This window comes from Delphinapterus leucas, unplaced genomic scaffold (genome assembly GCF_059928025.1).
Source record: "Delphinapterus leucas isolate spDelLeu-1000000601 "Yukka" unplaced genomic scaffold, BTC_Dleu_Yukka2 spDelLeu_asBTCV2_sq40, whole genome shotgun sequence".
Classification (NCBI taxonomy): domain Eukaryota; kingdom Metazoa; phylum Chordata; class Mammalia; order Artiodactyla; family Monodontidae; genus Delphinapterus; species Delphinapterus leucas.
This window is the reverse complement of record NW_028322249.1, coordinates 7,379,240-7,397,293: the sequence shown is the minus strand read 5'-3', so window position 1 is coordinate 7,397,293 and position 18,054 is coordinate 7,379,240. Positions and strand designations below refer to the sequence as shown.

General features: G+C 34.6%; 1 protein-coding gene across 1 annotated transcript in view; it reads left to right on the top strand.

The window, feature by feature from the left end:
• LOC149743974 (uncharacterized) overlaps positions 1-12,806 on the top strand; it is a 119,231-nt gene extending 106,425 nt beyond the window's left edge. The window contains exon 4 of the mRNA XM_089905933.1: positions 12,118-12,806. Within this exon, the coding sequence (XP_089762059.1) occupies positions 12,118-12,220 (103 nt within the window). The 3' untranslated portion in view covers positions 12,221-12,806. The remainder of the gene's footprint in view (positions 1-12,117) is intronic.
• The last annotated feature ends 5,248 nt before the right edge of the window (positions 12,807-18,054 follow it).

The following is an 18,054-nucleotide window of genomic DNA, read 5'->3' as shown; positions in this document are numbered from 1 at the left end:
TAGTGCAAGTAAGGTTATTCACTGTGTAAGTCCTCTAAAGTTTACAGAAATCTAGTGGAGGTTATTACATTCTGGAGTTTGATTTGGTATAGATATCATTGTACCTATATTTAATAGGCAGGTCCTGGCTGGAAAAAAATCTCTCTGTCTATAAATTCACCTGTTTATATGTCTGTATATATATATATAATTAGCATTTAGCAGTGGTTTATAGTTTTGAATTCCAATAATTGCTCCTATTATAAGGAATTCAGAAGTAGAAATAAGTAGGCCAATGATAGAATGACAAGAAAAGCTAAAATTTAAGAGGAAAGAAGTAAAAAAACTAATTTTATGCCCATTGTTTCTTTGTTGGAAACCTACTCATTATTCATAATTCACTTTAAATGTGTCTTCTTTGTGAAACAGTTAAAAAATAAATTCCTATCTTCGCTAAAATATTACCATGCATTCTTCTATCATAACATATAAAACAATTTATCTAAATACATATAATTATCCCAAACTGGACTGTAAGTTTTTTGAGAGAAGGCAAAGAATTGTATTTGTCACTAAGTGCCTGGCAGAAAACAGAATTCATCTGGAGATGAACTGAAGAGCCTCCTGGAAGATGGAGATGAACAGAGGTACCACAGCCAACAGTCAGTCTCAACTGCCAGACCTGTGAATCAGGCCATCTGAGACACTCCAATCCTAGTGAAGTCATCATGCGACTATGGCCATATGAGCAACATCAGGCATGACCCACAGAAGACCTATCCATACTGACAACCCACAGCATTATGAGAAATAGTAAATTGTTGTTCTAAGTCACTTCAGGCTGTGGAGATTTGTGATGCAGTAATAGGTAAAGGAAGCAATTGTCATTTTGTGTAAACTATTTTTGATAATAGCAGATGGAAAATGATTTATTTTGTGAAGTAGTATTTATCATAAAAATAAAACCAAAAATTATAAAAATGAAAACACCTATAAATACAGATGATGACATGTTGAGTGAAATATTAAATGAAATTCAGTGAATAGTTAAATTTATATCTATAACTACTAAGAAAATAGGCAATCTAGAATAAAACCTCATATTACATGAATGAAAAGTCATTCGATAAAAATTCAGCTCTTGTTTCTGATTTTAAAAATAATGCAAAGGGGGCTTCCCTGGTGGCGCAGTGGTTGAGAGTCCGCCTGCCGAGGCAGGGGACACGGGTTCGTGCCCCGGTGCGGGAAGATCCCACATGCCGCGGAGCGGCTGGGCCCGTGAGCCATGGCCGCTGAGCCTGCGCGTCTGGAGCCTGTGCTCCACAATGGGAGAGGCCACAACAGTGAGAGGCCCGCGTACCGCAAAAAAAAAAAGCAAAGGACATGGACATGTATACACACACATACCCACCTTGGCAAAACAGAAAACATTATAACCAAACTGTGTAAAATAATATCATTCTTATATTCCTATACATCTTTCCCATTTTATATGGATTATCACTCCCTAACTTTCCGAGTTCATTACTGTCCTTCTTTGTCCATTTCTTTATAATGTATTGTTATGATCTGAATTATGTCCCCCCCCCCAAATTCATATGTTGAAACCCTAATCCCTAGTACCGTAGAATGTGAGACTATTTGGAATAGTGTCTTTAAAGAGGTAATTAAGGTTAAAAGAGATCATAAGGGTGGGGCCCTAATCTAATAAGACTATGTCCTTATTAGAAGAGGAAGAGACTCCAGGGGTACAGGCATACAAAGAAAAGGCTATGTGAGGACACAGCAAGGAGGTGGCTGTCTTCACGCCAAGGAGAGACACCAATGCTGTCAGCACCTTGACTGTGGTCTTTCAGCTTTCTGAACTCTGAGAAAATAAATTCCTGTTGTTTAAGCTACCATTCTGTGGTATTTTGTTATGGCAGCCCTAGCTGATGTAGGGGAGGAAAGACTTTCTTTCTACCCTCCTAGGTTCAACAGCTGTCTCTATGAAATAAACTGATAAGAGGCAGACTAACAGGAGAAAAGATACATAAGTTTATTAATTTTTAATATCACATGCACGAGGGCATTACAGAAGAAAAGTGAATACCCCAAAAAAGCAGAAACATGGGAGAGCTTACGTTCAAGAAGAAAACAAATATGTGGTATGTCGGTGGAATTATCTAAAGTTGACTCTGTCTTGAATAAAAGCAAGACTAGACTAGGAACAGTCTAAAATAGACATTGTGAAGAAAACAGGGAAAAGAATTATTTATTTTACATTCCTTTATTCTAATATTTTAATCTACTCTATACTATACTAAATTTTATAAGGTGTGAAAATAAATAAAAGACAACTTCATTTAAAACATTATCAGGAAGTTTAGAAGGGAAAGCTCTCATGCACATACCAGCCTGAATAATCAGAAGGAAGAAGGAAGAGAAGCAATTTTTAAAGGGTCTTTTTGTATAGAATTCTTTGTGTAACATTCTCTGGGTTTCAACTTTTTATCCATGATGTTAAGAACGTTGTTTTTCTTCTGGTATGAGGGAGGACATTTTTTACATGGGAATTTCATCTCCTGCTTTTAAGAAAAGAAATGAATGTCTATTTAGGTCTTCTGGCCATTTTTTAACTGGATTGATTGTTTTTATGATATTGAGCTCCATGAGCTGTTTGTATATATTGGAGATTAATCCTCTGTCCATTGTTTCATTTGCAAATATTTTCTCCCATCCTGAAGGTTGTCTTTTCATCTTGTTTATGGTTTCCTTTGCTGTGCAAAAGCTTTTAAGTTTCATTAAGTCCCATTTGCTTATTTTTATTTTCATTACTCTAGGAGGTGGGTCAAAAAAGATCTTGCTGTAGTTTATGTCAAAGAGTGTTTTTCCTGTGTTTTCCTCTAAGAGTTTTATAGTATCTGGTCTTACATTTAGGTCTTTAATCCATTTGGAGTTTATTTTTGTGTATGGTGTTAGGGAGTGTTCTCATTTCATTCTTTTACATGTAGCTGTCCAGTTTCCCCAGCACCACTTATTGAAGAGGCTATCTTTTCTCCACTGTATGTTCTTGCCTCCTTTGTCATAAATTATGTGACCATATGTGCATGGGTTGATCTCTGGGCTTTCTATCCTGTACCATTGATCTATATTTCTGTTTTTGTGCCAGTACCATACTGTCTTGATTATTGTAGATTTGTAGTATAGTTTGAAGTTGGGAAGGCTTATTCCTCTGGCCTGCTTTTCTTTCTCAAGATTACTTTGACTATTCAGTGTCTTTTGTGTTTCCATACGAATTGTAAAATTTTTTGTTCTAATTCTGTGAAGAATGCCAGTGGTAGTTTGATAGGGATTGCATTGAATCTGTAGCTTGCTTTGGGTAATATAGTCATTTTCACAATATTGATTCTTCCAATCCAAGAACATGGTATATTTCTCCATCTGTTTATGTCATCTTTGATTTCTTTCATCAATGTTTTATTGTTTGAGTACAAGTCTTTTGCCTCCTTAGGTAGGTTTATTCCTAGGTATTTTATTCTTTTTGTTGTGATGGTAAATGGGATTGTTTCCTTAATTTCTCTTTCTGAGCTTTTGTTGTTAATGTATAGGAATGCCAGAGATTTCTGTGCATTAATTTTGTATCCTGCAAGCAGAAGACCTAAATAGATATTTCACAAAAGAAGACATACAAATGGCCAAGAGACACATGAAAAGATGCTAAAAATCACTAATTATTACAGAAATGCAAGTCAAAACTACAATGAGGTATTACCTCACACCAGTCAGAATGGCTATTATCAAAAACTCTAGAAACAATAAATGCTGGAAAGGGTGTGGTGAAAAGGGTACACTCCTGCATTGTTGGTGGGAATGGAAATTGATACAGCCACTATGGAGAACAGTATGGAGGTTCCTTTAAAAACTAAAAATAGAACTACCATGTGACCAGCAATCCCACTACTGGGCATATACCCTGAGAAAACCATAATTCAAAAAGAGACATGTACCACAATGTTCATTGCAGCTCTATTTACAGGACATGGAAGCAACCTAAATGTCCACCAACAGATGAATGGATAAAGAAGATGTGGCACATATATACGAGGAACATTACTCAGCCATAAAAAGAAACGAAATTGAGTTATTTATAGTGAGGTGGATGGACCTAGAGACTGTCATACAGAGTGAAGTAAGTCAGAAAGAGAAAAACAAACACCATATGCTAACGCATATATATGGAATCTAAAAAAAAAAAATGGTACTGATGAATCTAGTGGCAGGGCAGGAATAAAGATGTAGACATAAAGAATGGACTTGAGGACACAGGGTGAGTGGGGAAGCTGGGGCAAAGTGAGAGTAGCATTGATATATATACACTACCAAATGTAAAATAGCTAGTGGGAAGCAGCTGCATAGCACAGGGAGATTGTGCTTTGCGACCTAGAGGGGTGGGATAGGGAGGGTGGGAGGGAGGCTCAAGAGGGAGGGGATATGGGGATATATGTATGCATATGGCTGATTCACTTTGTTGTCCAACAGAAGCTAACACACTATTGTGAATCAATTATATTCTAATAAAGATCTATTAAAAAAAGAAGCAGAAAAGGAAGATCCCTCCCTGCCCCAGCAACAATGCGCTAACCACCAGTAAGAAACTGCCACAACCTCGAACTCCTGTTCTTCTCCAGTGAAATTTTATTCAAAACAACCTTCCCCAATTTCCTCCTAAAACCTAGTAGAAATTGACCTTCCTTTTATCTCTTCACACTTACCAATGATTCACTATAGCTTGCCTGCCCCAGAACTGCAGTTCCCTGCTTTCCAGATTACACCCATTTTGCTTGTAAAGTAACTGGCTATGTTACTTTTTGAGGTTGACATTAGTCACTTTCAAAGCCCTGCTACTTTCTGTGAGAAATAAAAACTTTTCATTTTACTGGGAAGTTATCTTATAGTATAAGATTGCAAATGATGATAAAGAGTAAATAGATCCAATATTCTCTCAGATATATGTGAAATAAGCAAGAAATAAAACAGAAAGGTAGATATGTTTACTCCTTGATAGTTTATATCTTAAAAATCTATTACCATAAGGTAGATGGACATAGAATCTACGATGATTAAAAACATATATGAATAAATTGCTTATCACAGCATTCTGATTTCAGATAAATAGAAATCAGGTGATAATTTCATATCAATCATTCTATTGTCTTTGATATTTTTAAAAAGAACAAATTGTTTGCCTTAATTTCACAGCATTTATGTTACCTATCATTTTAATTGGTTAGGTACTAGGTGATTTTTAAAGTTGTATATATGTGATATGTAGCACTAAAAATAAGTTTACTGTCCATCAGTAAGGGAATGCACTATTACATTTTGATGCAGTCATACACTAGAAACAATGAGAGTTACTTAAATGAAAATGAACAAAAGTAAAAATGAATGTTGAGTTAACAAAGAAAAGATAAATATCAAAATTAGAACAATAGTTTTTCACTGGTTATATAAAGAAAGGAAGGGCTTGTCGTATGAACCTGTTACACCTTCCACATTTATTTCTAAACAAAAACGACACTTGCAGCAACGATTGTGAAGTATTTATACCTGATAAATCTAGATAAATGGTGCTCTATATTTTATGTACTTTTATGCATGTTTGAAATATTATATGATTAAATTCTTTTAAAAATGACAATTTTGTATTTCAAAGTTTTCTTTAAAAATTTCCCGCTCAAATTGAATTTTAAAGAATCTAGTAATGATTTTTCAGTGTGAAAATGATTTTATACCAACTCCATTAGATAAACAATAGATATTCCTCGATACATCTGCACCAAGCCTTTCCTTTTATGTGTGCAGAGATTCTTGGCTAGCTTTATCTTTGTCTCTAGGGGATGTATAATATCATTCTAAATTAGAAAAAAATGTACCCATGTACAATGTATACGTCTTCCATATAGCACTATCTTAAAATGTGTTAATCGAAATACAATGTATATACAAAAATGGACAAAGTATAAGTATATAGTTCAATTAATTTGCACATAGTGAGAACACTTAAGTAACACCCACACGGGTCATAGAACAGCACTTCGAAAATGTTCTCCCGCCTCTCCTTCCAAATAACCATTACCTTTATTTCTAATAGCTTAGATAGTTTTGTCTGGTTGTGTGTGTGTGTATGCATTGTGCATGGTGGGGGTTGTTGTGTATGTTTGTGTGTGCGTGCAAGTATGTGAGGGTCTCCTTTAGCCCACTTATGGGTTGATGAGATTCATCAGGGATGTTGCTTATAGCAATAGTTCATTAATTTACTTTGATTTATAATTTCATGTTACAGGAATATATTACAATTGATTTATTCATTACATTGTTGATAGATATTTGATTTGCTTCCAGTTTAGAACAAGTACAGATAAAGCTCCCATGTGTATTTTTGTTTTGTCTCTTAATGAACATATTGATATTCTGCATTTCTATTTGGTACATATAATTGGATAAAATTGTTGGTGCATGGGTGTCAACAATAGATAGTGCCAGTTTTCCATTTTTACCTGCCACATTGTAGCTCCATCAGTGATATATTTTATTGTCAATCCTATTAATTGTAGCGACCTGGTGGGTGTGTAGTGTTATCTTGTTTATTTATTTTTCCTCATGGCAACTATGTCTTGTATTGCCCTTGTGATTAATGGGAATATTTTCATACAGTAATTGGCCATTCGGATGTCCTTTTTATTTAAGTGCCTCGTCAACCATCCTGTCGATTGCTTATGAGATTCTCTGTATTTTCTTATTGATTTGTGGGACTTTATATATTTTTCTAGAAATGAGTTTTTGTCAGTTATATGTTTTGCAAATATTGTTTCTCAGCTTGTGACTTGAATATTTACTCTAATATATATAGTATTATATTAACTAGTACATTATTATATATGTGTGTGTGTGTATGTTTAACAAATTGACAAAACACTATTTATTGAACAGGCCATCCTTTCCCTATTGTCATATATCAAGTATCCATATATGTGTGAGTGTGTTTCTGGACTCCCAAATCTGTACCATTGATTTTTTTGCTTATCCTTAATCCAAAACATAGCTTCCTAATTTATTTTCCAATAAATGTGATCGTCATTAGAATAATCACCAACTCTTTAATTCTTTTTAATTAAATTGCTTTTGCATTACTTATACTTCATATTTTAATATGTATTTTACAATATCCACAAAAAAACCCGATTGTAATTTTGTTTGTGATTGTGTTGCATGTTTAGAATGATCTGAGCAGATTAACATTTAACAATACTGAATCATTGATTGCAGGAATAGGATATCATCCTGCATTTATTTGGTTCTTTTCAAATGTACATAAATAAGTTTTAAAGTCTTTAATGCAAAGGACTTGTACATTTAATATGGATATATTTCATGCTTTTTGATTTTGCTGTCGATGCTACCATTTTCTTTCCATATGGCTTATATCTGGTATATAGATATTCAATCAATTGTTGCACATTTGTCTTATATTCAGAAAACTTGATACATTTATTTTATAAATATAATGGTGTATCAGCAACTTACTGAATTATTCATCAATATTATATTTCTCAATAATAATAGCTTTATGCTTTCTTCTAATGTTTGCCTTATTCCAAGAGTTCTAAAAAATAAGTCTACTAGAGATAACAACAGGCTTCCTTGCCTTCTTCCTTTGTTCAGAGAGAAAACTTTAAAAACTTTTTTTCAATTTTATTGTAATTTTTTTGCTGGAGTTCGTAAATATACTTTATCAGGTTATGGAAATTCTTTTCTATTACTAGTTTATTAAGATTGGTAACTAATTTTACCTGATGCTTTCATTGGTATTTAATGTTACAATCACGTATGTTTTCTCCTGATTCAGTCATAATGGAATTATACTAACAGAGTTTTGAATTGCAAAGGACTCCTCATTCTTGGACAAAACTCAATGTGTTCATGATGAATTGTTGTTCATGTATATTGTTCAAAATATTTTATTTAGGATTTAGGCATACTCATTTAAGTGAGAGATTGACCTGACTTTAGCAAGTATTTCTTCTTTTTCTGACCTTGGCAGAGTTTGTGTAAGATTTATGTTCTATTTTTCACTGTAAGTTTCAAAGAATTCATCAGAGAAATTCATTGGTCTTCCTGTGGAAATTTAATCAGATATTCAATTTATTCATTGGTTATAGGACTATATAAAACCTCTGTTCTTTTTTTTAATGACTTTTAATGAGTTGTATGTTGCTTTTTTTTAAGGCTTTTCAATTTACTGAGATACCCTACTCAAAAGCTGCTTATCTTCTTTAGATCTGAATGTGACAAAATTGAAAGAGCAATAAAGTAGAGCTATATCCAGCGTTAATCCTAAGAAATCCTATTTTATCCAATTCCTTTAAAATTCTCCACAATTCGTTTTTTCTGTGTTGTTGTATTTATGCCTCATCATTTAAGTATGATTTAATGTGTGTAAAAATGCCTGTATAAATGATGATCATTATTTCTAGGTTATCAAGGCAAATTGCTAGTAATTTACAGGTATTGGACCTATGGTTTTGACTCCTGCTTTTACCTAAACTGATTAACACTTTGACAGAAAAAAAGTAAAATAATGATATATTTATTGCAAAAATAATATTTAAAATTAATTTTTCAATTAGTTGAAGTGATAATGCAGCTGTTTGCTTGCATATCACAGAAAACATGAGACGAAGGATGTCATCTGTACATTTTAGGTTAACATCAAAGAGGAATCCTATGAAATATTAACAAGAAAAGAATTAAAGTATGTATAGGTAATTTTTAAAGACTGTAATGTTCCCTGTAAAACTAATAATTGGATAGACATCAGCATTATTACTTCCCCAACATTAAAAGTTTTTAAATGATTCAAAATTTAAATACAGTAACTTATGAAGTAACCAGGTCCCATTATGACTGACCACTGAAGGGTAGATGGCATGAGGCACAATTACATGAGCCCAAGTGCCAGCTTATCCCCACTACTTCCCTCAAAGCAATTTTTACAGGGAATACTAGTTACACGTATAAGCTATTGATACATATTTTTCTTTTGACCGATCATTTAATTGTAGAGAAGGACACCATTAATCATCATTCTGATTATAATACAAAATAAAAGCAGAGTGAAAATCTAATATCTTTATTCAGAATATGGAAACAGCAATATTCCTTGAAATATTAAGGAAAATATAAAGTACACCTAGGTTTCACCACAATTACAAGTTGCATCAGTAAATGTAATTGCTCTGTATTACAGCAATTACTTTAAACTGTTTAGCCTTCTGTCCATAGGAGGGTTTTGTTTTTCTAATAGTATCAGGCCATTAAATGTGCTGACCAGTGTTATCATTGAATTTTCCTTTCCTCCTAAATCTCATGACAATGAAAGCATTTCTGCAGAGTCTATACAAAGTCACTAGGCTGGAGCTTGTCACCCAGTAATAGACTCTGTCATTTATGAGTTCCCACTTTATGTCACTCCTGAATGCTTTCACCTGAACCATTACTGAGCAACCTGAAATGTGGGGATAAATCTGCCACTGTGTTCTGCGTACAATGACAGATCATCTGAGGGTGAAAGAGTCTCAGTGAGAAGAGAGCCATTTCTATCACACCTCCCCTCTGCCTATGTATATGCATGCCTGAGCAGGACGAAACTCTGCTTTCTTACAGTGTTATTTATTGGAAGCTGTTACTCCATTGCATTTTTCACTCACAATTTGACACTTCCTCCTACAATGTAGTTGCTGCAGCGAACACATCTTTTCTGTTGTAACTGCTGTCAGTAAAGGAGAGTTAATTTCCTTCTTGCTGATTCTCAATTTGAGCATCGATGTGCCAGGCATTCTGCCTGCAGTTTGCATTCATTTCATTTAGTGCTCATGGCAGCCCTATGGAATGGATATTATTGCCTCCCTTTTAAAAAATGTCCAGGTCACAAACATAGTAAGTGGTGCAATAACTATTCAACCTTGATTTCCTCTGATTCCGAACTCTCTGCCTTTTGAATGGGCTGCGTCTCTAGTGTTTGTGCACATAATGTATTATTAGCATTGCATTTAAAAAATGTTTTTAAGTCATTAAATATACATACAACTGCTGCATATAACTTAGATGTACAATTAAATCATCATGATAAACCAAACAATATATTCAGAAGTCAGGGTAATACCTTAAAAGCCCCTGTTTGTTCCCTGTCAACTTCATTCCCTCGGGAGTAATAACCACTTATTCCAAGTTATGTGTTATTAAATCTCTCTTTTTCTTTAGAGTTTTACTATCCATGTAAGATATATAATACGTATGTATATATATTTAGTTAGTTCGTTCATTCATTTCTAGTGCATTTGTCAATTTATATAAATGAAATTAGTATATATTCTTTTGCAGCTTGCTATTCTCAGTTAATGTTATGCTTTTGAGATTCACCCAATTTGATTCATGCAGCTGCAGTCTATTCCATGGTTGATGGACATCTGGGTAGTTTTCAGTGTTTTACTCTTATGAACAGGGCTGCAAGGAAAATTCTGGTTTCATGTCTGCAGAAGCATATGTGTAGGATTGTCTCTAGGATGTATACCGAGTAGTGGGATTGCTGGGTCATAAAACATGCACTTGTCAACTGTATTAAATAACGCCAAATTATTTTCCAAAGTGGCTGCAGCAATTTGCTGTAAGACGAGCAGTTGCTAGGTAGTTAATGAATGTGCCCATTGCTCATATCTTTGCCAATAATTGGTTTTGTCCAACTTTGGAATGTTTTCCAAATTGGTCACTGTGGTTTTGATTCACATTTCTCTGCTCTCTAATGTCCCTTTATTATTCATGTTATATCTGTGAAATCTTTGTTCATATATTTTTACCATTTTAAAATTTTGTTAGTGGTCTTTCTCTTACACACACACACACACACAATTTACTCACTCACTTATACATCATAAATATTCTCTTAGAACACTAATTCTTTGTGAGTTATATTTGTGGAAAGTATTTTCCACTTTGGCTTACCATTTCTTTTCTCTAGACCAACAGAAGTTCTTAAATTTATAATGTTCTTCTTTTTAATAACTTGTGAATATTAAGAAATTATTCCCTACCCAAAGCCATAAAGTTATTCTCTTATATCATCTTCAAAAACTATATATAAATTTCACTTATGCATTTAAGCCAATGACATATCTGGAATCAACTGTTGTTTGTGTTGTAAGATAAGCATTCATCTCCTTTTTACATAATGATAATTATTTTTGTATACCCATTTATTTATTAGTCCCCCAAGAATGTATAAGCTCTGTGATAAATTTGATTACCACATATAAATGACCATATTTCTATTTGGGTTGAGATTTCAATTATATAAATACATAGATCAGTTTGGAAAGTATAATTGAAGAAACACACAAAAAATGTTAAGCTCCTAAAAATGAAAAGTAGTAAAGCAAAAATACAAAGACAGGGCTTCCCTGGTGGTGCAGTGGTTGGGTGTCTGCCTGTCGATGCGGGGGACGCGGGTTCGTTTCCCGGTCCGGGAGGATCCCGCGTGCCGCGGAGCGGCTGGGCCCGTGGGCCATAGCCGCTGGGCCTGCGCGTCCAGAGCCTGTGCTCCGCAACGGCAGAGGCCGCGGCGGTGAGAGGCCCGCTTACCGCAAAAATATATATATATATATATATATATATATATATATATATATACAAAGACAATGCAAGAATATATATTAAAAGGTAATATATAATGAACCATTTGTTTTTTCCCCAGAAATTTGCAACCTTTAGCCAGTCTATAAAAATAATATTTCTATCAATTTTATAGGTCTTCTCTAAGGTTTAAAGTTTTATTTTTCCAGTAAAGACCATTTTGTGATATTTGATAAAATGTACTTTATATATTACTTCTGGTATATGTCATTAAATTTTTTTGCACAGTCTCAATATTAAGCTAAAAGTTTACTTTCCTAATTTACTAAGACTTTCTAATCATAAGATGATATATAATTGTATTGCCCCTTTTTCTGCAGGTATTGTCACAACCATATAGCTTCCTTTCTTTAATTTGTTAATGTTTAAAAGCATATTGATCAGTTTTCTGTTGTTAACTTAATCTAGGGGCTACCCTGGTGGCACAGAGATTGAGAGCCCACCTGCCAATGCAGGGGATACCGGTTTGGGCCCTGCTCAGGGAAGATCCCACATGCCACAGAGCAGCTAAGCCCGTGCGCCACAACTGCTGAGTCTGTGCTCTGGAGCCCGGGAGCCACAACTGCTGAAGCCCACCAGCCACAACTACTGAAGCCCATGTGCCTAGAGCCCGTGCTCTGAAACAAGAGGCCACCCAGTTAGAAGCCCGGGCACTGCAACGGAGAGTAGCCCCTGCTCACTGTAACTAGAGAACGCCCGTGCGCAGCAACGAAGACTCAACACAGGCAAAAATAAATAAATAAAGAAAAATAAATTAAAAAAAAAATTAATCTAGAATTTCTGGGAAACAAACAAATGGTTCATTATGTATTATCTTTTAAGATATATTATTTTATTGTCTTTATATTTTTGCTTTTACTACTTTTCATTTTTAGGAGCTTAACACTTTTTTTGTTTCTTCAACTCTCTGCAAGTATATGTGTGAGACACGATTTATCTCTAAATGAATGTTTAGGGAAAAAAATCTATTCTAGGGGCTTCCCTGGTGGCGCAGTGGTTGAGAGTCCACCTGCTGATGCAGGGGACACGGGTTCGTGCCCCGGTCTGGGAAGATCCCACATGCTGCGGAGCGGCTGGGCCCGTGAGCCATGGCCGCTAAGCCTGCGCGTCCAGAGCCTGGCTCCGGGAGAGGCCACAGCAGTGAGAGTCCCGCGTACCGCAAAAAAAAAAAAAAAAATCTATTCTAAAGCTATTTGACTATTGTGTGGAAAATTCAGAATTTATTACTGATTCAGATTCTCTGAATCTGTTAAATTTCCATTTAAATTTTCTATTTCTTTACATCTTAGTCAAATTAAATTATTCAGGGAATTTATCCACTTAATAAGTTTTCAAAACTACTAGCACACAAATATTCAATTTTGGCACCTAATATTGAAGTTTTAATATCCTACTTTTGTACTTTTATTTACATCTTTATTCCTGTTACAGTTCATTTGTATATTCTCTTTATCTTTATTTATCTTGCCAAAGTTTGTCTATTTGTCTCAAACATAACCCAAGCACTCCTAAGTCAATATATCATTTTAAAATAATTAAAAAGCCACAGGTATTTAAAATTACTCAAACCAATAGATATAAAAAGAAAAAAGGCTGGAAAATAAATATTTAAATGATCACAGTTTCACATTTAAACAAAATAAACCAAAAATATTAAGTAATTATAGACTATGTCTCCTGTTATGATGTAATTTCATAAACAAAAAGTTCATCCTTCTAAAAATTGAGATATAAATAGATAGTAAAAATTAAAGATTTAGTTTAAAACAGTGAACACTCTTTTGCTATGGAAGGTGAAAATATTTTTACACGGTTTTGTTTTAGAGTGGTACCTCCATCTCAAGACCTACCCTTATTTTTCTAAGATATTATGATAAAAGGGAAATATTTATTAATCAGTATTCTTTTAAGCAGTAGAAACTCATCATGGTGGTGGAAAGTGTAACGTTTACTAACGGAAAATGTTATGCTTATTATAAAGCAAGTCATTTCCTCTCAAATTTAAGAGTAATAAATATTATACCAGTACATATAACCTTTTTATAACAATGTTTTTATATTATGCACCTTGGAGTAAAATTTTCAATCCCTTTTGAAGAAGGAAGAGGCATATCATTTCCATTTCTCTGAATTAGGATTTTATAAGTATACTTGCAGGAAGTAGTTACTGAATGATAATAAGTAATATGCTGTGGTGTATTAATGAATTCAGGAAATCATTTACTTCTTCAGGAAAGTACGAATGTCTTGAAATTTTTAAAAATATTAGTAGAATAGTGATGAGAGAGTAAAGATTGAATTGCTTTGAAATGGTAGAGAGAGCTAGTTACTTGACATTCATATGCAATAGGGTGAATATTTTAGTGTATTAAATAAATATTTTATCATCTGCAATCCTTATTTTTAAAATGTACATTGACCCCCAGTAAAAATTATACCATGGAGAAACTGAGATTATAGAGTTTTGTACATAAGGCAGAATTTTTCAATACCCCTTACATAATGTTTCCAATAACTCTTTAATATGTTTGCCACCTTAAGATGGAGGATATAGCGAGGAGAAAAGTGAGAAATTGAAGGAGAAAGAGAGTAAAGTATGAGAGCCCATTACTCATATTTCTGCTTCCTCACAATGAAACCATAAGGTGGGGTTTGGAGTTCTATGAGAGGCCTCAAACAAATGGAGAAACCTGAAGCTACACAATCAAGAGCCTGAAAAACAGTGTCCGGGAGGATAGATTCGGTGCAGAGAGATGTTAGGTTTGGCAAAGGGAAAGAATAGCCAGTTGACCTTGAAACAGCACTATTACATCCATGTGATCTGTACATTATTTAGTGGATCTAGCATTTTCTTTAATTCCTGTTTGTGGACAAAGTACCAGTGCACCATTGAAAGGCAAAGGCTAAAATCTCAGGACAAAACTGTCACTAGCAATGAAGTCTTTAATCTAACACAGTGAGCTAGATTAAAGTGGTTTTGGTGATAGCACGGCACAGTTTAAAAAGATGGGATTAATTATACCAGAAAGCTCTCCAATCAAGGGAAGACAAAGCACAGATTTGCATCAGAAAGCAGAGAGAATTTAGCGGGTACAGCTGGGATCTCAGGCGTCCTGCCCTCCACCCACAAAATGTAAATTTACATAAGCCACAGAGCCACAATCCCACTTATATTGGAACATTGTTAGAAATGATATTTATCTAATCAGAAAGAAAAAATAATTTCATTGAGCTAGATTTATCAATGTCAAAAGCAAACTAATAGCCCCCCCAAAGATATCCATGTCCCAATTCCCAGTACAGGTGGAAATGTTACATTACATGGCAAAGAGGAATTTAATTTGTAGCTGGAATTAGGGAGAATGGCTTGAATGAGCCAGGTGTGCCTAATGTAATTACAAGTGTTTTAAAAGTGGACGTGGGCGGCAGAAGAAAGACCAGAGTGATGTGAGGTGGGGACTCCACCAACCCTAAAAGTTCTCTCCCCTAGAATCTCCAGAAAGGAACACAGTCCCGCTAGTACCTTGGATTTAGCCCAGGAAAAGTCCAAGCTACAGAAAGGTAAGAAAGTTTGTGTTCTTTTAATCCACTAAATATGTGGTAATTTGTTACAGCAGCCCTAGAAAACTAGAACAGTGAGATTAAACCAAAATTTTGCTTTATGCTTTTATTTCTTTGCTTCTTTTTCTCTGTATTCAGTGAGGGGGTGTTTATGGGGGAAAAAAAATGAACTCAATTATAGAGTACTAGAAAGAAATGTGTGAGTGTACTTGCAGCTCTGCCAAACAGTTCTCAAAGATGGAGAGATGACCAAATTTATGTTTCCTGATAAATCTTTTCAAGTGCCTAATGTAATTTCAGTTTTTTCTTATAACTTTAAAAAAATGATATATTTCATTTGTCCCCTTCAAAATCTACCCACTTTATAAGTTCTACTCCTGTTATCTTTTATCTCCAGGCTTTTTTAAAATTTTAAATCTGAAAAGCAATTTCTTACTGATCTTGGATATCTAACTGGTTTCTGAAACTAATTATCTCTGATACTGAGCAAATTGCATTCCCTTCCAACCTGTTTTGGCACCAATCCTTGTTAATAATGTCTTTGTTATTTACACAGCCGTTGAATTTAAAACTTTGAGGTTATCCTTTACTAATAACTTTCTTCTTCTATGTCCATCTGGTGTACAAGTCTCTTGAATCTGGCTTTATTCTTTCCTTTACCTTTGCCACAATCTTATTCTCATCATTTCTCGCCTGGACTATTGCAGTAACATTATAGTTGCTCTCTCTGTTACCATTCTATTTCCCATCCAGACATCTTCATGCTCTTGTGAAGCTTCCCTTACAAAATCCTGTTTTTGATATTAATTTGTTGGCAGTCATCACTTCATTTCTGCTCCCTATTGACCCTAAGCCACAGCCACTCCTCCTCTACAAGTCACATAGTCATGATCTACTCATGTTCTAGTCATGTTCTTACTGTAATGTCTAATAAAGAGCTTGGAAAACATGTGTCAAATAATATGTGTAAATAAATAAAGGTCAAAATAGTTGAAGCCAGCCCATGCGATAGTAATGGATCATAGAGATTATATCATCTTTGCTGGTAGTCCACTGACAGAGGAGGAAAAGGAATCTTTTCCTCCTGCAGCTGAAATTGCTTTAATCACCATCACCTGCTTGGTTACTACATCCAAGGCATTTTGACAAACTCAAATTTGATCTATGTATTAAAAGACTGATAATTATTTTAAGAGGCTGTTGTTAATTAACCTAGGACAAAGGAGATTGAAATTAGTACATAAAAAATACACTTACTGTGCAACAACTTCCCTATATCTTTAGTCCAATAGATAATTTTTAGTATTTTTACTGAAAGCAATAGGTTCACCCAATCTATGAATGCAGATACTGATATGATCTACTAATCAGAACATTATCAAAATTCTTAAGCTGACGTTAACTCACCTTTAAAAGAGTGTTCCCTGGGGTGAAAAAGTAGGAAAAGTACAACAAAGCAGTTCACCATTTGTTTCTGTCCCTAAACATTGTTCCACACCTGATTATTCCAACAGGCCATTATTTTTTCTTGTCTAAGTTTAATTTTATTTTGTTTTCATTTGCATGGAACCTGGTCAAACTGGCACTCACCCGGACATTAAATGGATCCTTGTTTATTTTCCCTCAGCTCTTTGTGAGGGCTAGAAAAGCACAATGGTGTTATAAAATTGTTGCCTTGTTGTTATAAAACCTCTGCTTTTATAAACTATACTGTCCCAAGAAGTATTATACTATCTTTCATATTACTTTACTAAGCACCAACATTAATATAAAGTAGTATTAAAAAGGCACATGCTGATGGTAAAAAAGCTGAGGTTTATAATGGAAATGTAAGTTTTCTAAGCCACTCTGCGTATGCTCCCTTTAAAAAAAGGGAAAGAGAAAAAAAGTGTTTCTACTTAAGGAATTTGGAGATTCCATCCTCTGTGAGGTGGTTGTGAAGATGACAGAAGACATCTACATCTATACTGAGGTTGGGATGGTGTTACATATCAGTGAAATAAGCTAGTTTGGAGTGAAAATATATAGGCACTTTTAAGGTTCTGTACTTTGGGTAAAACTTAACACAATATGGTTTCCATGGAAAATGCTAATAAGTAGTAAATTCAGAAGTGAAGGGTTTGAAATTCCAGATTTTTCTCTCCTCGTAAGATAAACTGCTGCTGAGTGCTTAGTTCTGGTTGCGTGTTTTTGTTTGTTTTTAAGAAACTTTTTGCTATTGCTATCTTAACTTTAGAAATTCTTTTGATTGAGAAATAAGGTTTTTTATTTTATTTTACTTATCCCTAATATGAGCCAACCCCTCTCAAAATGTTAGGTCATTCAGTTGCCTGTGAAGATGTGGAAACTTAGAAACTTTATTGATTTACCCCAGCCCCCAAACCTAGGAAGCAGCAGAGTTGGTCTCCAAGACTAGCTTTCTCGGCTACAAATCGGTAATCTTGTCACTGCATGATATGATGTATTAGTTTCCCAGGGCTGCCGAAACAATATACTACCAACTGTGTGGCTTAAGCAAAAGAAATGTTTTCTTTCACAGTTCTGGAGGCTAGAAGCCCAAGATCAAGCTATAAACAGGGTTGGTTCCTTCTGAAGGCTGTGAGGGGAAATCTATTCCATTCCTCTCTCATAACTTGGTATGAGTAGTATGCTGGGAATTCTTCACATTCCTTGGCTTCTGAATCATTCAGATCTCTACCTTCATCTTCATGTGACATTCTCTTGGTGAGCATGTCTGCCTCCGTGCCCAACTTTCCCCCTTTTTAAAGATTCTAATTAAATTGG